Below are 23,997 nucleotides of genomic sequence, written 5' to 3'. Positions count from 1 at the left end.
GGATCTTTCAGTGTGGCGAACAGAAATTTGGAAGAAAAAATGCACTTAAAGGAGACAGAAGCATTTGCAGTCAGCATAAGATACAGAAACAGATACACTTGATAGGAAACATTTCAAGCATTGAAATAATTTGATCTTTATATACAGATATTCATATAGACGTGAAATGGCTTTTATTACTCTGATCACAATTGACCAATTTTATAAAAGTCTACAGGCATTTATAAATGCTTTATTTATATTCAAAAGCCTTCTGTGAAATAAGTGGACAATAGGCTACTCTTTTTTTTTTCTTCAATATTTGAAACCATAGACTGATATACTTCCAGATTTTTTAACATAATCACCCAAAGTTTTTATAAGTAAAATAGAAGTGCCATCCTGTTATACTAATGTGATCCAGTTACAAACAAAGAGTGAATATAGACATCACAATTCATAAACCGATCGCTACTGAAACAAATATGTGAGAAAATATAATAATTTACATAAACACATTTGCAAAGACACGGGAAAAATTGTATCATAAACAGGGACGAGAATGTTTTCCAAATTTTCCTGTCATTTGCTCAAGAAGAGCAAAAAATGCCATGTATAAATCTGACAATTATACAACACTGGAAATCAACAGAGCAACTGTACTGAAATGCTACACTATAAAACCCAATAAATTAAGGTAACTCAAACCATTTGAGTAAATGGATTGCAACAAACCATTTAAGTTAAAAAATGAATGCTAATGAGTATTGTGAACTTATTCCATTTGAGTAAACAAAGCAATTTGAGCACAGTAAAACCCAATAAATGAAGAGAACTCAAACCAACTGAGTACTGTAAAGCCCAATAAGTTAAGGCGACTCAAAAGGTTTGAGGAAACAGATTGCTATCATATGAGTTAAAAAACTAATCTATGAGTACTGTGAACTTACTCCATTTAAGTTGAAATAATGAGGTATTTAATTAACTCATTACCTTCAACACGGAGTTCAAAACTCTTTTCTTTTTTTAGTAGAATTAACTTTCAGTACATTTTGAGTTAACAACACTCATTTCATTTGATAAAGTTGACTGTTGGGTTTTACAGTGTACCTTAAAAAGCTGATAATTATAACATGTGGTGGACAAGGAAATACGTCAGAATGAACAATATATCACTCCAGCCTCAATCATACTATATATTTTATCAAACATCTCACCCTGTGCCATTGTGAATTTCACGATGTGACAAACAATCAACTATAAATTGACCAATATATTCATCGTCAGTAATTCATTTGACATTTTCCCAACACACCAACACACAGGAAGACGATCACGTTTTGGTTAATTTCCCATCGTAAAATAGGTGTTTCAACATAAACAAATTCAGCATATCAGGGATATTAAGATAAAGCTGAAAGTCATGCTCTTTCCAAGAAAGATACTTTTTTTTTAAAGCCATTAAAAACTTGTGTGGAATGTTTGCCTTTTATGTCACCATAAAAAACAAAACACTTGAGATGAGCCTAAAAAGCTTCCTTCATCTGCTCCATTTCCTACATTAAAAAAAAATAGCTGTTTTATTTAAAAATGAGCTGAAACAACAAAATTGTTGATGTTTTTTTGGAGACAACTTTCCTGCAGGCACGAGACGTCATATTGACATTGTACCCCAACGTCGTGGGGACGTTGAATTTTGTTCGGAAATGAAAATCGGGTTGATGTTAAAACCCAATGTCAGGCCGATGTCAATGTCCAACCTAAAATCAACCAAATATCAACTTCTATTCATGTTACACCTTAACGTTGTGTGGACGTTACCACTATGACTTTTATCAGACGTTGGATTTTGATCACTTTCCAACACAACCTAAAATCAACCAAATATCAACGTAATTTGACGTTGTTATTGGACATCAAAATAACGTTGTCCTTAGACGCTGACTAGACATTGAGTTTTGGTCACCTGATGTCATGATCTAAATCTAACCTAATATTAATGTTCTATGAATTTGTGTGCCTGCTGAGTTAATTGTTTCATGTTCAATCCACTTAAATTTGTAAAAACTAAGTCAACTTAATTCCTTCATGTGTTATGTTGTCCCAACACAAATCGTTTTTTTGAAACCCAGCATTTTTAACCAGTCTTTTCTAAATTGAATATACTATTTACCTGACTTTTTCACCTTTAGTTCTTACATTTAAAAACACCAGAACCCCCAATAAACACTATGTCATTTAACACACTCCCTCACAGCAGAGGAAAAGAGGTATGTGCAAAAGAAAGAGGTAAACAGTACTGTAAATAAAATAAGATGATGGAAGACTGGTCGTAGACCCGTGTGTACTGTAAGAATAACATGGCATCCTGTAGGTCTTGGCTTATGGAGATGGCACGGCCCCAAGTGCTCTAGTCCACAGAAGAAGCTCTGTCCCCGGGGTCCATCTCCAGGTCTGAGAGGATCAGACGTCAGTGCTGATGGCTCGTGTATTGGTGTAAAAGTCTGGCGTACTGCGATGGCTCAGCACGGGGCCGTACATGGCGGCCAGACCAAGGGCAGTGGCGCCGTGGTTCTCGTAGTGAGTGGGCATGTAGGACAGACGCTCGCCGCCGTTTCGCATCTCATCCGAGCTGCGGAGGTAGTAGGGTGAGCACGTGGGGCAGTAGCTCTGCGGCGGAGCGGGGTCGTAGGGTAGGGATAGAGGTGTAACGGCTGCCCCGTCCACTCCCGGAGCACTGCATGCGTTACAGGCGAACTGTGGTTGAGGATCTCCGACCGAACCCGCCTCCCCTTCTGACTCATTCCTCTTACAGCAGTAATACTAGGATGGAGGATGGTTAGGAGAGACTATATCAGGGTATGGAGCTTCAAGACAGATCTTCGTCAAGTTGTTGAGTAACAGGCGACATTAATAATAGAGCTGTTCAGTCATGATGTCATTTTTAAGGTTAACAAGTGTAGAGAAGGCTAAAATGGCATGTAGTATTTCCCTATGGGTTTTTAGAATAGCTGTTTTTGAATTGAATGAAATCAAGGCTGCTTGAAGATGCACTTTTTAGTTTAGTCAAAGTCATACTGCAAGTGTTAAAAGGGTTGTTCAATTACATTTACACACCCTTTACTTGTTCCAAAACCTGTTTGAGTTTCTTTTTTTTTTCTGTTGAACACAAAAGAAGGTATTCTGAAGAAAGCTGGAAACCTGTAACCATTGACTTTCCATAGTAATTGTTTTTTCTGTCAGTGGTTTTCAGCTTTCTTCAGAATATATTCTTTTGTATTCAATTGAAGAAACTCATAAAGGTTTGTAAGCACTTAAGGGTGATTAAAGTGTGAGTAAAAATTTCATTTTTGGGAGAACTATCCCTTTATTTCTGCAAATGAATTGCAGGGCAGGGCGATGTGGTCTAAAATCAAAATCTCGATTAATTGAACATTTTAACTTGATTATGATTAATGAACGATTATTTTTTTTACCCTCATAGTTCACCGACCAGTTTTGTACAGTAAATATGCTCACATATTGCAAGTGAGCGATTTTTGAATGAAGAGTGCATTACTTGATTTTAAAATAATTGAAGGAAACACACACACTATCTACTATCTGTGATTATTTATTGAACATCAATGTTGAACAGCTGAAAGTAAAACACACACTGCCTAAAACTCACTTTTTTTGTTATAAAAAGTAAAAAAAAAAAAAAAACTTGCACTTTTGGAAACAAAAATAATTTTCAATGTTTTTATATTAAAAGTAATTGAATAAGTAATTGAAAAAATTGTCCTGGAAAAATTTGATCGATTATAGGTTCTGAATGTCAATTTCGATTACTTTTCTATTAATCGCCCAGCCCTAATGTGTTGCAAATTGTTTAATCTGAGAGTCGCAGATGTGACATGGAGGGAAAGAATAGATGATGTACTTGGTCGTGTTGTACTACATTATTCATTCATTCATTTTCCTTCGATATAGTCTCTGATTTATCAGAAGTCGCCACAGTGGAATGAACCGCTAGCTATTCCAGCATGTGTTTTACGCAGCAGATGCTCTCCCAGCCACAACCCAGTACTGGGAAACACCTATTCACTCTCACACTCATACACTACGATCAATTTAGTTTATTCAATTCACCAATAGCACATATCTTTAGGGTTGTGGGGAAAAACCTGGAAGAAACCCATGCAAACATGGGGAGAACATGCAAACTCCATACAGAAATGCCAACTGGCCCAGTCGGGACTCGAACCAGTGACCTTCTTGCTGTGACAGTGCTAACCACTGAGCCACTGTGCCACCCATACAACTTTATTGCTTCTGTGTATTTTAAAATGATGTAAGAAATTATCATGTGGCCACCAAAGATTACGGAACAATCTCTTTAAGAGATAGTTAACAACAATAGTAATTCCAGTGGCTCCCAATACTACTCTAAGGTCTTCCAAAGCAATTTATTGGTCTGTGCAAGAAACTGAACATTTTTGTTTTACAAAATCATTGTCTTGAATCCACAGCCTCGTCAAACTGCAATGAACGCATTCAGAAACACTTAATAAGGTTGTGCATTAAAGGTAATAATGCTGTTAATAATGTTCAATTTATTTATTTTTTTCTCAAAGACCAGTTGTTTCGCTTCATATCTATGTTTAACACTTGGAGCTGCAAGTCTTAATTTTAGTATTATTTTTTGCAGCATCTCAAGGCTGTCTAAAAACAACACTCATGTTAAAAGGTGAACTTTTTAACTATTTGTTTGAGCACAAAAAAATACATTATAAAACTTGGCGTTTCCTTACTTCCAGTGGGTCTTAAAAATCGTAGTCTATTAAGCCTTAAAAGTCTTAAATTTACCGAGATCTGTTCTAGGTTGTTCTAGACTAATATCCTGATATATGTCTTAAAATGAATTCATAATCTTCTTTAATAATGGTCTTCTTTCTGCACAAAAATCCCTGCAGTAAAATGTAAATGTAACGCTCACCTGGAGCCTACAGTAACAAAGCACTGCAATGATACACAGGAGTATCACTGTTGCGAGAATTCCTCCGGTTATGACAACAGTTCCAGCTGTCATCCGACCAGATCTCCATCAAACCCTGACAAACAAAAGAAGCAATCAGTTGTCCTATTGAAACTTAATTTCCATATGTAAAAAGAGACTGATACATATGTAAAATAGGACTGTTTACAGAAGCAAAACAATCAAAACCATTGTAGCTTTAAAAAACTGGTACAACATTTGGATTATTTGTGGAAAAACTGTTTTCTTACATTAGAAGAGAGCAGAGAGGATGACAGGACATGGATAGTTTGAACTGCGGTTTCTCCTAACACTCGGATCATGGGTTGCAGGCACTCAACAGTACAATTTCTAAACAGAAAGGAGAGAAAGATGTCAAGGGAACGATGCTAAATGATTTCTTTTTTCCGTAATCCTGACAACAATGGCTACTGTGTCCAGAAGGAGGCAGTATTATATAAGATATAGTTACATCAGCACAGCATACAGTTCTATAGATGGCATCACAGAGATACACAAATGTGTAAGATAATTTTATAACTAAAAAACAAAATGTTTCAACTAAAAGTAATGGGTTATGGATATTATATTATAAAATAAATGTAAATGATTTATCTTTATCTTTTTTTTCTAAATTAGTTGCAAAATAATAACTTAAAACTAAGCATCAGGGGAAATTTTGTATATGTAATTATATGAATAAGGTTATTTAATAACAACAACCCTAAAATATATAGAGACGATTATTTGTGGATTTAAAATATAAAAACCCCCCAAAATAATGTGGAAATAAATAACCAGAATCCAAAACATAATGTTAGGGGAACCCAAGAACCACAGAATGTTCCCTAATTTTCCAATCTGGTTCCAGTTTGGTTCACATTTGTTTTTTGTTTTTTTGGAACCCAATAAAAATATTCTTGCAATATTCTCTGTAGGTTTGTTTTATTGGTTACCAAAAACTAACATACCCAAATGTTTTCAGGTATTTTTTTTTTGTGCTTTTTGTAACAATTTAAACTATGTAAAGAGAACTTTCCTGACTAACCAACAGAGAATATTCTGGAAAACTATTTTTCTCATAATTTAAATTTTTTTGTGTGTGTTTTTGTTTTTATGTTATTTTTGTGTTTGTATTTATTTTAGTGTGTGTATGAATGTATACGAATTTATAAGAAAAATGGTCGCTAACATTTTTTTGGGTCATTTCAGAGATAAAAACTGAAATGAAGAAGATAATTGTGAGATAAAAAGTCATAGTTATTTATTTTATTTTATTTAGTGGCAGATATTGCCTTCTATATGGCTTAGGAGCCTGACATAATACGTTATACCAATGCAGAAACATGAGACAAACCAAGAGGCAAGATTACTACAATACATTAAATTACATCTTATGAAATGGCTCTGAATTTACAACTGAAACTAAATGAACTAGTAAAATAATGTTGTTTGGTTATTTCTTTTCAACCATTAATAATGTTCTTAAAATGTTCTCTGTAGGTTTTTTTATTGGTAACCAAAAACTAACCATCCCAGGTGAATTTAACCTCAGGGAGTTTTTTTTCTTTTCTTTTTGTAACAGTTTACAATTGTACTATTTACGTGAAGAAAACCTTCCTGGCTAACCAACAGGGAACATTCTGGAAAACAAATACATTTTTATAGAATGTTCTGGGAAATCTTGCATTACAATATATGCAAGCTGGTATCAGTCATTTCAGAGATTAATACTGAATTGTGAGAAACTTGCAAGAAAAAAAGAGAATCATGAGATATAAAGCCCTAGTTATTGTTTTAATTAATTTCAATTAGTAGCCTTTTATATTGCTTAGGAGCCTGACATAAAAATGTGTATATATCAGTACATTACTAATGTATAAACAAAAGACAAACCGAGAAGCAAGATTACTACAAAGCATCTTATTAAATCGCTCTAAAATTACAATTGAAACTAAATGAACTTGTAAAATAATGTTTCTCTGCATACAGAACCCAGACTCGATGGAAAGCAGAGGCTCTAGTTAAAAAAACAGGGATGTTCTCCCTGACACATCCTCTTTCTGTCCATTTTTTCAGAGTAAGAGCACTAAATTATATACAGCAATGGTGAATGCTAATGCTGTTAAAAGCAATGTGCCATCTATTCTCTCTGGAGTGTGTCCAAGCGGAGTGTTTCTGTCCCCTGTGCTCGTATTGCCAGCGGTTCAGCTCTGAGAAAGCTCTGATCTGGGATCTTGTGCTGGGCTGCTGGAGGTCAAACCCCTCCATCACGACGACACTGACAGCAATGAGCCCCTGATAGGACATGTTTGGACAAATATGAACACTTGATGGACTCACTGAGGTCACTGTTAGTACACTGAGAATGCTTTAAATAGCAAGGATGGATGAGGACTGGAGAGCGCTCGATGGTTAATGCAAATATATTTTGTGTTTTAATTTGTGTTTATACAGGCAGTATTAAAGTCATGGCATTGCAGCATACTATACCAAAATTTAAAGTCTGTGCATCTTGGCTACATCTCAACACAGCTATTTTCCATTATCTATTAAAATGGAGAAAGGCCAAAATGTGTAATTAAAAAAAAAAAAAAGAAGGAAGAAAATTTGGCAAGTATACCGAAGGCGTAAAATATCCCATCAAGCACACATAAAATTAAACACACACACACACCCACGCTACACTGTATATATACTGTATGCTGAGCATGTATGAGCACCAGCTAAATAAATAAACACTCATTTTAAATAAAACCTTAAATATTATACTAACACAAACAGTCTGTTATAACATAAAAAACAGTCCTACAAGACAAATATTGCAACATAAGGAATAAAAAAACACTTTAAAAAATAATACATTTAGCTGCAAAAAGATTCAAAGATCGATGTGAAACAAATTGAACGTCTTATTACTAATGCAAAAACCTGTTACTTTAATTTCAGCTCTTGTAAAAGATGATCAAGTGACCTTTTACTGACATTCTTGCTTTTAGTGCAGTCTAATTCATTTGCATATGTGTAGCATGTGTTCTCCTCTTTACACTCAATATGTTTCTGTTCATACATACTATTCTGCATAACCATGTTACAAGTAAAACCACACTGCAGTTTATCCCAAAAAATCCCGAAAGAAAACTATTATATTGAACTACTTTAAAAATGGGTCCTCAAGTTCATTGAGAGATGTTTTGTAAATGGAGAGTCAATTATTCATAGTGAAAAGTAAAAGACACCACTGGGCACAGAGAACACTGATATAATGCTGTAGCATAAGTTAACTGTTAATTTATTCTGTAAAAGGGTCTATTTTTATGCTATTTTGTATTTACTATCCTTTTATTATCTACTAGTTTATATTTATTATGTACTAGTGCTTATGCATTAGCTACTCATACTTATCCATTACACTGTTAATGATTTTTGTAAATTACACAGTATTTCACTGTAATATGAAGTGTACTTTACTGTACAGTTATGCAGTATGTTACTGTATATATTTAAAGTTGTGAAAATGACTGTATATTTTACAGTAAAGATTTACAATTCTGTAAATATACAGCAAGATAAAATGGTGCTGTAAATCTAAATACAGTATTTTTGCTGTAATTGACTTACAGTAAGCATATAAAACAAGTTCTGGTCTGAAAATGGTATTGTCACGGTCACCACTCACTATCACACAGACTACAATCCTGTCTCCATAAGAACTACAAATCCTGTCATGCACCACACACACACCTTCTCCAGTTCTCCTTTGATTACACACACAGCTGGGAGCTGCTCATGGACTGATTACATGGACCTTATGTACAGCACACACACACACACACACACACACACAGGGCTGAGTGTTGTTTGATTATCCTGTTTTGACAATCACCTTCCTAACTATTCTTTGTTAATAAAACTGCACGTGGATCCACATCTCCATTGCCAGCATCCATCAGTTACACGTATACTAGTATCTAATTAATATAGAATTTTATATAATATATAAATGTAATAAAAGCTAGAATCTATTTAATATGTATGAGTATCAAGTAACTATTACTATCTAATGATTAAGTACTAGTATTTTAATGTCTGAAAAATATATATATAAAAATATTAATAATATTTATAAAAATGTAAAATATTAATATTACATATTAGTCAAAAATGGAAGATGTATTAGTTAAGACTAATTAGTTTATATTTCCATGAGAGATATAGGGTCAAGAAGAAACAAAAACAATATAATTAGTAGTCGGGTAACACTTTACTTTAAATATTCACACCATTAACTACTGGCTTATTACCTGCCTATTATTAAGATATTAACAGTTTATTAGCACTTGTAAAGTATGATCTTACACTACATCGCTAATTCTACCCAATACCTGTAAGGTGAAGTGACGCTGACAAAGCAGTGCGGATCCAAACGCAGGGTTTATTAGCAGGATGGTCAGGTAAGCAACAGTCAACACAGGAGCAATAGATGTATACAGGCAATCCAGAGTCGTAGTCAAATAAACAGGACAAGGCAAGGAAAATGCGTTGTAAAGTTCACTAACAGTTCAACCAGACTCAGCCATGAGAGTCTCAAAGTGAGCCGTATATATGTGTGGTGTAATCAGTACGTGAGCAGCATCAGCTGTGTGAGCCTAATCAATGGAGACTTGGAGCAGGTGTGTGTGTGTATTGCATGACTGGATCTTGTAGAACATATACTGGCGGATTTGTAGTCTTTATAGTGATCTGCATGTTTACCAGCGATCTGCACAGGGTGGATCGCTGGTGATTGTGACAATACCTAAACCCAACTACTACTTTAATAACTATTAATAAGTAGCAAATTAGTAATCTATTGAGCTAAAAGACTTAGTTATTGGTTTGTTAATAGCGTGGACTGAACAATGAATTAAAGTGTGAACAGATATTCAAATAAGAATTTGTATTTAAAAATATGTACTAGTAATTAATAGGTGACAGTATCTAATAAATAAGAGCTAGAATCTTTTAAATAAGTTCTAGTATCCTTTAAAAAAAGTACCTAAAGAATGAGCACTACTGTAGTTATGAAGGATTAACTACTAGTAGTTAATGCAGTAATAGATAGAGAGGCTACTAACAGCAGGAAAATGTTCAATTAAATGTTTATTTTTGCCAAATCCAGTAAAAAATAAATATAAACAAAAAGCTGTTGACAGTCTTCCCATCCCACAGACACAATTATTATAATCATCAACTGATGAATACTGCATATGTGAGAAACCATGTGTAACAATGTTTCCATGCGCGAAATGTGAAAATGCTAAATAATCTGACTTGAGCATGCCATGTTCTTGTAAAGATGTGTTCAGTAGGAGAAGTGTGACCCAGCACAGGCCTTGTCAGCAGGCTCGTTTATCACCTGCTTCACTCAATTACACCAATGAGTCTGCAGATCAATAGACAGATGCTCGTATATCTGCGTTTGCCTTGGTGCTCAGGGCTGCTGACCCACTTCTCCCCAAATACCCCAACAACCCTCTCCCTTTATCCATTCTCTTTCCTTTCTTTTTTGGTCATTCTTGAATTCTAGTTACTGCTGGATTTCAGCACATCACCGGTTCAGGCCAACCAACTTCACAGTGCAAAAACACATACTGTACTATGAAAATGTGATTTGCTATTTAAAACACTTTCCATTGCCCTAAAGCTGTAGTTTGCATTGAATTAAGAACTGTCAATATGTGTTGTTAGGCTTATTCCGAACACGTAGTCCTTTTATAAATTTCTGGAAAGCGCGAATTATGTAGCCGGAAGTACGTATGGCTGCATTTCGCCTTTAAAACAAAGGCTACGGGTTGGTATTTCGCCGTTCCTCATCAGCTAACTGCTTCTCTCCGTATGGACGGCTTTCCTGCTGCTACCAGTTTATCCGCTAACCAGTTTATCCGAGTTGACCACGCAGACGGAGTTTGAGTGCGGCGAAGAACGCTTCCAGAAAGCGTGTAAGACAAAAACAAAAGCCAAAAAATAAATAAACAAGTAAATAACAGAGGGAAAATGTGGTAAAATCTGAAAACGTGGTAAAAATCATGCAAGGGATTTTTCTTTTTTCGGATTGCGTTTTAAAACTGTCAGTTGAGTTTAGGGAAGTGAGTGTTTGGGTCAATCTGTGCTTTTGAAAACACTATTGGTTGGGTTTAGGGATGGAAGAGGGTGGGTCAGTCAATCGTTCAGTCATTCATTCTGTGTATCAGTCAGTCAGTCGACAGAGGCCTCTGGTGGAGTTACGCGAGAACAGCAGGTGTGAATAGCACTCGTGAGACAAATTTAAGATCTCAAAAAGCATACACAGCGGCCTTGCTAAAACAAAAACTGCAAAAACATAGCTCCTGGGATGTATTTGGCACTCTCCAGAAAGGTATATAGTGGTACGTTTTCAGAATGAGCCTGGGTTTAGTAATTGTTTTTGCTGATTTCCACAGTTGTTATTTTGTGTTTTTACAAAAAGTCTTTTAACACTTCATCATTCATTCATTCATTCATTTTCTTTTCGGCCTAGTCCCTTTATTAATCTGGGGTCGCCACAGCGGAATGAACCGCCAACTTATCCAGCACGTTTTACGCAGTGGATGCCCTTCCAGCTGCAACCCATCTCTGGGAAACATCCATGCACACTCATTCACACTCATACACGATGGACAATTTAGCAATTCACCTGTACCCCATGTCTTTGGACTGTGGGGGAAACCGGAGCACCCGGAGGAAACCCACACGAACGTGGGCAGAACATGTAATCTCCACACAGAAACGCCAACTGACCCAGCCGAGGCTTGAACCAGCAACCTTCTTGCTGTGAGACGACAGCTCTACCTACAGTGCCACCGCATCATCAACACTTCATAGGGTTCCTTAAAATATGCTAAACTACTAATAAACTTAAAGAGCCCATATTATACATGAAATAGGGTCATATTTAGGTTGTAAGGGTCTCCAACAACAGTCTAATATGCATGCAAGGTCAAAAAACACTTTGATGGTCTTATAATCTGCATTTAATTTTACCTAATTATCCCAGCGACTCCCATATGAATCGTTCAGCGATTCATTTGTTTCCAAACCCCTCCTCAGCGCGAAGCTAATCTGCGCTGATTGGACCGATGACAGCCTGCTGCGATTGGTCGACACGGACAAGGCTTCAGCGCGAGACAGAGTGAAATGCCCAGCTGCTAATCTACAATATAAAAGTAGTCACAGTGTACACACACTTTATGGTGGATTTTGGCTGCCAGTGGGTGAATGTAAATACAGACGATGTACTAGAAAATACTGACGACTAACTATTTTATCAAGCAAAAGTCCAAGAACTGGCGAGGTCACAGTCTTCTTGCTCTTTTCACACACACACACACATGCACACACAGGGCCTGCGCGTCCATAGAGGACCGGCTGAATAGAGAAGGCGCGGCGCTCAGTTATATCCACGAATACCCGTGCGTTACACACACGAGGAGACACACACACACACACACACACACACACACAGAGGGCCGGCATCCATAGAGGAGCGGCGCTCAGTTATATCCGCGAATACCCGTGCGTTACACACACGAGGAGACACAGACACACACACACACACACACACAGGGCCGGCGCGTCCATAGAGGAGCGGCGCTCAGTTATATCCGCGAATATCCGTGCGTTACACACACGAGGAGACACAGACACACACACACACAGGGCCGGCGCGTCCATAGAGGAGCGGCGCTCAGTTATATCCGCGAATATCCGTGCGTTACACACACGAGGAGACACAGACACACACACAGGGCCGGCGCGTCCATAGAGGAGCGGCGCTCAGTTATATCCGCGAATACCCATGCGTTACACACACGAGGAGACAATAATATTGAGCTGAAATATTTTGAAACTTGACCGTTGCATGTGTGTAAACAGCTGACGATCCGTAATCAAAGCGGCACGCGTCGCGTTTTCAACGTGGCTTTACACGCGATATGAGAATATAAAGAGTTAACCTGATACAGTACACGCAGTTACAAGTAACAAAACACAACTAAAGACAGAATTTGCAAGATAGAGTAAACGAGGCAATAATTTTAATCGCACTTACTTACACTTGTGAAATGGGGGTAGAAACTGATCCATGATCCACTGATCCATGTTCTGACAGTCTATACTGATCCTTCCTTTAACAAACTGAAGAAGTCTTCTTTGAAAGCATATAGTTTTCAGAAGCACTCAGAACTGCTCAAGGCTGGGCTATATTGCTGATGTTTCATCTTTGATTAGACTGTCCATAATATCCATCTGCACAGCGTGACTTCATTCGACCGGTGTCTGTGTGTGTCTCTGTGTGTGTGTGAGACTTGTGTTTCGTAGCTGCGTCATCGCGAAACACCTAATGACTCGTTATCAAGGCGACTCGTTTGAAGCACTATGAGTCGACTCTTTTATAGATGAATCAATAGTTTTAAACACTGTACACTTACAGATTTAAGCCTTAGCTGGATATTTCACTTCACTTAGAGCTATGTTACACACTACATGGAAGGGCATTTTCAAAAACCCATAATATGGGCTCTTTAAATTGATGTTGTTAAATTGATAATAATTAATTGGATATGATTTTTGATTACTAGTATTTATTTTTAACCAATAAAATGGTCCAAGAAATAAAAGTGGTATAAAAGCTTTCCATGGTTATTTTTAGGCAGATTGAAAATTAAAAGCACAAAATACAATGTTAAAATCAAAATTTCTTCACTTGCCTTTGATTAGGTTTTAAGATTATAAAACTTCAAATTTTCTATTATATTATATTATATTATATTATATTATATTATATTATATTATATTATATTATATTATATTATATTATATTATATCATATTATATTATATTATAATGAATACTAAAAAATACATTTATTTTGTAATTAACAAGGTAACATTTAAAACAACAACAACAGCAGTAAAATACAAAATATTGTGTAATACTATTATAATTTAAAAGTTATTTGAAATGTAAATGTATTAATTTGTGTGAAATGATCCTTAAGAAATCATTCTAATATGATGATTTGCCACTCAAGAAATATTATCAGTAATGTTGAAAACAGCTGCGCTGCTGAATATTTATAAACCACAGGTGTATCCAAGTTTGCATACTTTTTAGGACGAATCCATGGTGTATAGTTTGTCATTTGGGTCTTATGAATTCATGAACTGAAATACAGAAAAAATTTCAAATATCTTTACAGTCATTTCAGGGTCAGCAAGATTTCTATACTGTATAAACTTTAAGAAAACTTAGTGTATATATATATATATATATATATATATATATATATATATATATATATATATATATATATATATATATATATATATATTGCATATTTTATTCATTGCATATATATTGTATATTTTATGCATTTCTTGATGTGGCATTGCATCTTTACTCACACATACACCTTTGGATCTTGACATCTTGAGCTCTTCACCTGTTCACTTCCTCTCACCTGCTCGTTTTTCGCTCTCTTTTTCTCTCCTTGCCTCCAAAAATACTTGACTCTTCTCACTTCCTTAGCTTCCTCTCTGCTTCTTTTTAAAGTAGCACATAATGACACTTCCCCTCGGTGATCTGCTGGAGTGTGCTGTCTGTCCTCCCTGTCTTTGCTCCAGAACACTTATGGACTTTTTATCTGGCAGCTCAATCTGACCTCTTATTTGTCCGACTGCACCAGCCCCAGCCCCAGCATCGCTGAAGGGGTTCGCATGTTTATAATATCTGCAATGTGAAACTTAAAGTCAATCACATCAAACATGACAGAAACTTCATTTAATATCTAGTGTGAAGAAGTCATACTCATGTCTCTAGGCTTATAGGCTGACATGAAACTACTGGTGACATGCTATAGTTCTAGATAACAAGCCAGCTGGTAAAATAAACATTGCACACTGCACTAAAAATATCCATAAATAAGCAGTTTTCCATATTTTCACGAGCCAAATGATCATTCTTGTTTATCTGAAAAACAATGCTGAAGACAGATATTCTTCTTTGAAAATGTGCATTACGTGCCAGAATGGATGTCTTTGTTTTGGTTCTTTAACCCACCCAATGCCACTTTAGCCAATTATATTTCAGCACCCAGGGTTGCCTTGTTGGAAACCACGTATTTTATTTATTTATTCAGAAAGGCTCTCAAAGCATGCGCTTGTTACTGAAATGCGACCTCCGGTGGATGGTAGTAGACTCTGAAATGAGACGCAGATTCAGAGCTTCACATGGGGTTTTTAACTAGCAAATGATATAAATATTACGAACCTAATCATCAGGTTACATTGTAGCCTGTGTCCTAACAACATGCTACGTGAGGAGATTTGCAGTGATTAATTAGACAATTTGGCTGTTTGAGTCACAGTTCAAAGGTTTAATTTCAAACAGTTTATTTTATTTTCAAGATCTAAGGTGAACTGTCTGCTGCTGCTTTCAGTAGTATAGCAATAAATGTCATGTAAAACGGCATTCAATCTCACATTGTTAGCATTTAACACTGAATAAAGCACATGAGGTGTACCTGAGGTAAACATTGTCAGTTTTCTGTTGTTCAGTTTAGCTGCAAGAAATAGAAGCTGTTTCTAATATATAAATTCAAGGAGTTGGTTAGAACAAAATTTCCTTTTAGTATGGAAAATATTCCTTCTATTGCATTCCGTTGCTTATATTTAGAACACAATTTAAATTAGCCTTTAGGCTGGATCGCCACATTCGCTCCTGTTGGTCCTCAATCTGGCAACCTGCGCTTGCATTTGTTTTGATACAGGAATGCAATACCTAGTTCAACTGTTGGGTGTCAAACTTGCGTTATTGCACCTTTAACCATGAAAAGTTAGAAAAAGTGACTTTTATTAATATTTTTAATAGTTTAAAGTGACTATGTTTACATGAACATCAGTCCCGTTTTACATGTTATAGCACATAATTCAATTAACGTCATTGCGTCACCGCACTATCCGCATTTCCTCTGGAGTTTCATGCAATTTCGGGTGTTTCATTTTTAAATTGTTGACTTGAACTGCAGTTTGGCACTTTCACTTTCATTCAGGAACATTCTTGCATGCAACTATGAACTGCTGGAAGTGTTGTTTTAATGGAAGTTCATACCGCACGCTGAAGGGAAAAAAAAACCCTCCCCATTTCACGATGCAGGTGTCTGTGGTCTGCACTGACTTGGTAGGTGCAAAAAGTGTCAAACAGCCGTGTGTGTGGACTATCCTGTCGCAAAATGTGGCGAAAAGTCCCACATGACGTAATAGTTTGATTAAGGTATTTGAATGCCTATACTGGACTTCAATAATGCGACTAAAATCGGCATACTCCACACGTCTTAATTAGATTTCTCTTTAGTTCGAATATGACCTTAATCTGATTAAATTTAATTTAAAAAATCGCTGTTTACATGGTAAACTCTTAATCAGAGTATTGTCTTAATCGCATTAAAATTGAATTATTGGTGTCCATGTAAACATAGTCAGTGATATATTGTCTGGGTTGATGTTGCATATTAAAGTACAAAAACATTTTTTTGTAATTTTACAGACTTATTTCTCATTATTATTATTATTATTATTATTATTATTATTATTTCTTATACATTATATTATTTCAAACTACAGTACTAAAAGGTCAATCAAAGTTACTTTGTTAAACTGTAGAGTTGAATTCTCAACATTGAAAGTTGACAGAGGAGAGATAAACATCCCATATTAATAAACAGAAAGCACAAAATACGGTAACTGTTATTTAACAGATATTTTTTACAGTGTGGTCTCCAACATCCAAAACCACATATAGAATTTTAGCAAGCAGTCGCAGTCTTTTCAACAGTGTTAAAACAGTGTTCAACTGTTCAACACTGTTGTTTTCTCAGAGTAAATAACCTCATATATCATCTATTTAAAGTGGCAGCAGCAAACAGTTTGTGTCAGTGAGCAAGCTAAACAGGACAAAATAAATGTCCTATGGTTAGGAAAGCGCTAAATATAATTGACAAGCACTGAACGAACCCCCTTGCTCGACAAGTTGAACACGGCGTGACTATCAAGCAGCTAATTTCCCTCAACATTCTCACTTTCCTTCCTTATGATTATGCCAGCTTTTGCAACAGCACAAGCACAGGCAGCGTGGCGCTAATAGAAAATAACTTGCAAAGAGCTGAGATTGCACTCTGTATGGACAGCCCTGAGGGCCGTTTCTGGAACACTCCGAGCTTTCATTTACTCTAATTGCAGTTCTAGTCTTTATAACGTACACTTAAATAAGAGAAGAAAAGAGAGACGGAAATCAAAATCCCATTGAGTGTAACTTTCCTCATAATCCTTCTTGGTGTGGAGATTTCTTATACAGTGGACTGGCTTCTTAAAGGATTTAGAGGGATTGGGTCCCATTTCTCTTTGGGAGCTGAAAGTAGAATTGAATGGAAAGTTAAAGGTTTTATATTAATGCATTTTTTTTCTTATCACAGGGAATTTTTTAAACTAGGGATTGTCCTCCTTTTTCCTTGTTAGATTTGAAGACTATAAAGAAGCATTTTAAAGTACAAATCAAATCAAAACTAACCATATGTTGTTAGCTCACATTGCTAGTTTCATCTGTGCATTAAGAAACAAATTGCCCTTGTAATCTTTAATTGAAATCTGAAAATGCATTTCCTGTTTTTTTTATTTTTTATTTTTTTTCAGTTAAATTCTGAGATTATGTCTGTTTTAGGTATTGGCCGTGGTTAATATACTTAACCACGCCCCCAACTGACAGTTTTGACAACAAACAGAAATGGTGAGAGGGAAGGGTCTGTTGTGAAAACTCTTTTAAAACCTATTTCCCCATCTTTCGGAATGAAATGCCTCCTTCACTACATCCAATCAGCTCACAGTAGAAAAAACAAGCCACACCCACTGTTTTCTCATTTAAACCTTATGTGCTGTTGGGGATGTTTTCATCATCTCTGGGGTGATTCTGAGTCTTAATTTGGCCATAATCTTTACTGTGTTTCAGCTAGTGGAATGATTTTTGGTGACAAATCTTATTTGACATATATTTTGAGAAAATGCTTTGAATTTTTTAAAAAGTTAATGATACACAGGGCAAATCTACTATCCTTTTGTTATGTTATGGATGAAAAAATCCAATGAATTAAACTGCTGTAAAAATGCATCAGATAAGTATTTTTTCTAGTTTTTTTCATAAATCTATTAATCATCCCCAGTCCTGATCAAAACTACTAAATTGTTTAGAAAATTACAGGATTTTAACTCTTTAAATGCCAAATTCATAAATGATGTCTCTGATTTGGTGAAAAAGCACACAAAATGTTTTCAATATAAAAAGTAATTGTGGACTGGATTTTTTTTGTACTTTTTATCAAAGTCTTAGACATGTGAAACAACATTGCCTTTTTGATGCATTTTTTAAAATTAATTTTCATTTTTTTCACCCTAATTTACAGTCGGTGGCTGTTTTTTCCCCATTGACTTCTATTATAACCATATTTTTTGGATTGCAAAGCCATGACACCATATAATCATGCATTTTTGATTGCTGGTTTTCCCTGTTGGGAAGAGGTAAGATTTGCACTGTTGATCATCAGTTGGCACCATTAACCCTTTAGATAGGTCTGTGCAAAATCTTAGTAAAATCAAAATCTTAGTATCTGGATTTTAAATGGCATATAACAGCAAATTAAAGTGTGTGTATGTGTGTCTGTGAGAGTGTGAGAGTGACCTTTATGCACCTTCTTTGACGTGTCTGAGAAAATCTAAATATGCTTCTCAGCTCTCAGAACTTCATATACTAAATAAAAACAAAGACTGAATTTGTGCATCACCAAATGTGGTTACAATGGGGCAAAAACAGCCACCAACAGTAAATTAGGAAACAGCAAAAAATGAAAATCTAACAATGCATCAAAGCCAATGTTGTTACTAATCTTTCACATGTCCAAGACTGATAAAAGGTTAAAAAAATCCAGACTACAATTACTTTTTATATTGAAAATGTCATTTTGTGTGTTTTGTTCACCAAATCAGTGACATCATTTATGAATTTGATAATTAAAGAGTTCAAATCCTGTAATTTTTGAAAACATTTAGTACTTTTAATCAGGACTAAGGTTGATTTACGGATTTCTGCAAAAAAAAATGTAAAAATATATTTATCTGATGCAATTTTACAGCAGTTTAATTCAGTGGATGTTTTTATCCCTAACATAACAAAAGGGTAGTAAATTTGAACAGTGCACAAGGGTTAATATTCTGTTTTTCTAGGAACTGGGTCACAATACTAAAAAACAAAACAAAACACATTGACATTAGAGTACTGAACGTGATCGGGTCCAAATATCAAAATGAAATGCTTGATGTTTGATCATGTTAGAGCAGTGAACAGGTCATAAGTGTTCAATTTAGCAAGTTAGTCATATACCAGAAATAAGCAAAAATTATTGAAATCTTACCTCGGAATTTCAATATGCAAATTTCAACATCCAACTTTTAAAAGGTAGCTTGGTGTGTCACTGCCTTAATTCACACGGTTTGATAGTGTTAAAGTTTGTCTTCAGTATGAGTAATGAACATACAGTTTAATTGCTGAGGCTGCCTTTACAAAACACTTGATGCTTTCCTACATACATGCCAGTGTCAGTCACAAAAATAAACAGGTTGTGTTCATATATCCCAATGTACTGTTGCTAAAATTCTGCAGTTTCATTGGCTGTTGTATTTGCTGACAACTTGGCAATGCTGTGTGTTGGTCTAAACAAATTTTCATTAATAGAGTTTTGACAACAATCACCTTTTAAGGTAGAACGATTTTTCTGCACTTTTTTGCTTACAAAAAAAAATGTCTTTTTAATCTTTTAAAATGGATTTGCAGAGTTCACATGTGTTTTTAAGGTCACCATGAAAGGGTAAAAGTTAAGATTGTCCTTTTTTCCGCTAAGATAATGTACATCCACTTGAATACTTGAGACAGTTCTGAAATGAGAAAAAAAATGTAGGGTGCAGTTGTGGAAAGAGTACTGAAAAATCTTAGACTCCGAAAAATGATTTTGCTGCTTGTTCAAATTACGTATTTAAAAGTAACTGAAACAACACAACTGGGGGACAGCTTAATTGTTTTATGTTCAAACCACTTAAAAACAATTAAGTTAACTTAATTCCTTCATGATATCCCAACACAAATCGATTATGTGGAACCCAGCATTTGTTACAGTGTACTCAAGTAAATGTACCATTACTAGGCCAAAAATGTGATACAGGTAGATTAAGTATCTGTTGTAAATATTACTCAAAGAATATGTAAAAAGTAGCCCTAAAAGTACTGAAGAGCTGTGAAAGGCTGCTTTACATGCAATTTGTGCATGTGTCTGAAAATGAAACATTCTGTAGTGCATTTAGTTTTAGTCTAAACCAGAAATGCCCAAAGTAGAGCCCCCGGGCCAAAGTTGGTCCATGGTAACCTTGGACTTGACCCACCATTCCATCTGAAAAGAGAGGGAGAAGTGATGGGAAGGTGAGATGTTAAGGTGGTTTGAGCGAATACCTTTAACAGAAATTGTGATTTTGAATTTACGTAACCGTTGGTTTGTTTTATTGCTGAGCAACAAAAAAGCCAACTAAATCAAATTTTTCGATTAAATGTAAATAAATCAGACTTTTAAAATGTAAATACTGTCACTTGACCAATAGAGGACAATGCACAAGACATCGGCGAGCAAATCAAGGCAAAGGCAGGAGCAGCTCAACCGTATTCAACATTGTACTCCATTGTGTTTATAAATGGGCTTGTTGTTGTATTTCTAGTTTTCTACATTTTCTAGTTATTTTTAAATTTTAGCAAATAAATTAGGAAAATACCCATGGCAAATTTAGTGTAATACGGTTTGGTCTATATATATTCGGCCCACAACCTTCAATCAAGGTTGGTTTTGGGCCTGTTATAAGAAAAACTTTTGGCATCTCTGGTCTAAACTGTCTCGGGTCATTGCGTGTAAAAATTTTGGAGATCTTTTCTGACACTTTTAATTTATTTGAAAGTTTATTAGCTTTATAAAGCATTTATAAACAGCTCATGTCTTGAGTTTGCTCAGTATGATATATTTTGTTTTTCTATGTGGGATTTGATTGGACAAGAATCACAGGACTGATTTTTCTACATAGCCAATCCTCATAGACAAGAAAAAATAAAGTAGTGACTGCAGGTTGAAGGAAAACAGAGGAGTAAAAGTACCAATACTGCACTAAAAATATACTCAAGGGGAAGTAAAAATACTACTCAATTACAGTAATTTGAGTATTTTGTTTTTTAATTAGTTACTTTACATCACTGGTAGGGCGGTGCATGATTTTGTTCTTTGGGACCCAATTGGATTGTTGAAAGACAGGTGTTGCTAACAAAATGAAGAAAGATTGATGAATAGACTAATTCAGAGCATAGATAAGCCTGTCCTAAAGGAATTCCATGTGACCAGGAAGTAAAGAAAGTCATTTCGAAAGGGAGGGAAGGTTATGATATTTGATTTAAGTGTATGAGGTAAAATACATTTTTACAAAACAATGAAGTGCACAGATACATCGTTTATAACAACAACTGCTAATTAAAAATAGGAAGAGTAAATTTTGATTTCATGACTTAAAAAAAAAATCAGTAATTTGTCAGTCTTGTCATTTGTTGTAGCAAGTAGTGCAAAAGCAAATCAAAGAGTAGCCTGTAAAGATCAGCATGCACATTGTTTACACAGAGGTTGAATAAATGTATCTTTTTTGATGATCTGATTTAACACCAGATTGCTCTGGGAATACCAGCAAGTCATTTAGAAGGAAGTGACAGTTAATAATATCAAATAACAAGCTGACAGCTGTAAGCATCAGCATACATGCATATGTTAAACACTCCCTGATGTATAAAATCACTCTGATCAGCTCAATGGGCTCTGACACAGTCAATGAGAGCCATTTAAGGAGCGGTTTAAAGCATGCCACAAGAGTGACTGACTCTAAAGTTGCATCAAATCAGAGCCCGTGTCTAAATGAGTCATAAAAGGCATAGCATTTGAGAGTGTGGGCTGTTTATAATACAAAACTCCAGATCTATATTGTGTGTGATGCAGCTTTAGTTTTAGCCTCTCTCTTTCTCTCTCTCCAGCTGGGCCTGTATATGCCAGCGGGTCTCTGATTTATGGACGTCCAGCATGCACATCCCGGCCCAAGGACAAATCAAGAGACAGCTTCAGATGTCAGGCTATAAAGCAGCTGCTGACTGGGTTCTTATTCAGCAATTGCTGCTACCCCACTTAATTCACTAGCGTTTATTTAAAGCACAAAGAGAGACAATTCAATTGTGGCTGTTTTTTTTACTCTATATGAATGTACATAGATCATATGTACACCAATGTATTTTTAAAAAAGATAAGGATTTTTTTATTTCTTTTTCTAGAACTTAATACAAATATTTAACTGCGTTATAATATAAATTATATTATATATAGAGATAATCTGATACATATTTTTATACAACATTTCTGTCTGGTTCTCAAATCTGATTGGCTGATAGCCAGGAGATGTCTAAGTAATATTAGCACTTGTACAGCCTCTCCACTCTTGTGTATTACTCCACCCAACACGAGTGGCAAGCAGAGGACACTCTACAGTTTGACAAATATTGCAGCTATTGGACAACATAATGTACTTTTGAGGCTTTTTTAGACAAGACTGTAGTTGTTTAGATTGCAACTATGCAGTTTATTTATAGAGATAGTGCCTATTTTAAATATTCAGCCAGTCATACTGAGCAGAGATGGTTGACGTTCCGCCACAAGATGGCGTAGGGAGACTGCATAATAAGCATTTTTTCAGCGTACGTTTCAAACTACAGCTGAACAAGTCATCACAGAAGAAGAAAGTGACATTCTAAGTCAATCTCTCTCTCTTTTGTATGTTGTAGTGCTGTATTTATGCTGCAGTATTCTGGCAGTGTTATAGTGATAGCTTTGCTCTGGCTTTTTCAGGGTTAATTATTATGATTTCCCGATTGCAACAGAGAAATACTGGGAAATCTCTGTAGACTGATAGCATTTCATGTCGTTCAGCCTTATAATCTTAAAATGTCAGCAAAATCACCTGTTTTGTCATCCCTTTAGACATTACAAAAGAAAATCATTCAAACACTAGCTCTAAAGTGACGTTTGTGAAAAAGCACTGGTTTCTGCTGTTCTGACGTCAGCTGCAGATGTGTATGAACGGCGGAAGAAGGTAGTTCCTCTTACAAAAGCGTTTTTGAGACTCTCCGTGTTAGATTTTTTTATATATATATACACGATTATGCCATCGAACTGTTGTATAAACGCAATATTACACTCGTAGCAGTGCGATATAGCTGTATATTGGCCTGCGGCCTCAAGCCAACCCACGCCTCCCACAAGTGCCACTATACAGCCACATATACAGCCACATCGCACTGCTTCTCTTGTGATATTGCTCGTATATCAGTTGAAAATGTTCAGTTCTTATATGTTTAATAGCTAAATATAATAGCTAAAATATACCTTTTTGTTTTGTTATATAAAGATCTTATAATATTTCTTACAAATTTCTAATTAAAATATTTAATTTGGAGCACATTCTTTTGGAAAAAATGGATGTTAGTATAATATAATATAATATAATATAATATAATATAATATAATATAATATAATTAATATAATATAATATAATATAATATAATATAATATAATTAATATAATATAATATAATATAATATAATATAATATAATATAATATAATATAATATAATATAGTTTTAATTTGTTGTGGTTGAAAATCTGAGCTATTTCATCCAACATTGATCTCTTATTTTTTCTGAGGATAAAAACTTAAAGCAATGTCATCACTATTTACAGAAAAAAACAAAAAATTATGTTTTACTCCTACACAACAATAAATCG

At 35.3% G+C, this 23,997-nt stretch overlaps 1 protein-coding gene across 1 annotated transcript in view; it reads right to left on the bottom strand.

Annotated features, from left to right (window-relative positions):
• The window catches only part of fam163aa (family with sequence similarity 163 member Aa), a 33,502-nt gene continuing 9,505 nt past the window's right edge, over positions 1 to 23,997 (bottom strand). Inside the window, exons 2-4 of the mRNA XM_056478303.1 lie at positions 5,248 to 5,347; positions 4,958 to 5,072; positions 1 to 2,802 (exon numbers count right to left, since the gene is read on the bottom strand). Coding sequence (XP_056334278.1) covers positions 2,443 to 2,802; positions 4,958 to 5,050 — 453 coding nt within the window. The 5' untranslated portion in view covers positions 5,051 to 5,072; positions 5,248 to 5,347 and the 3' untranslated portion in view covers positions 1 to 2,442. The remainder of the gene's footprint in view (positions 2,803 to 4,957; positions 5,073 to 5,247; positions 5,348 to 23,997) is intronic.

This window comes from Danio aesculapii, chromosome 2, assembly GCF_903798145.1.
Source record: "Danio aesculapii chromosome 2, fDanAes4.1, whole genome shotgun sequence".
Classification (NCBI taxonomy): Eukaryota; Metazoa; Chordata; class Actinopteri; order Cypriniformes; family Danionidae; genus Danio; species Danio aesculapii.
This window is presented reverse-complemented; position numbering and strand designations above follow the sequence as displayed.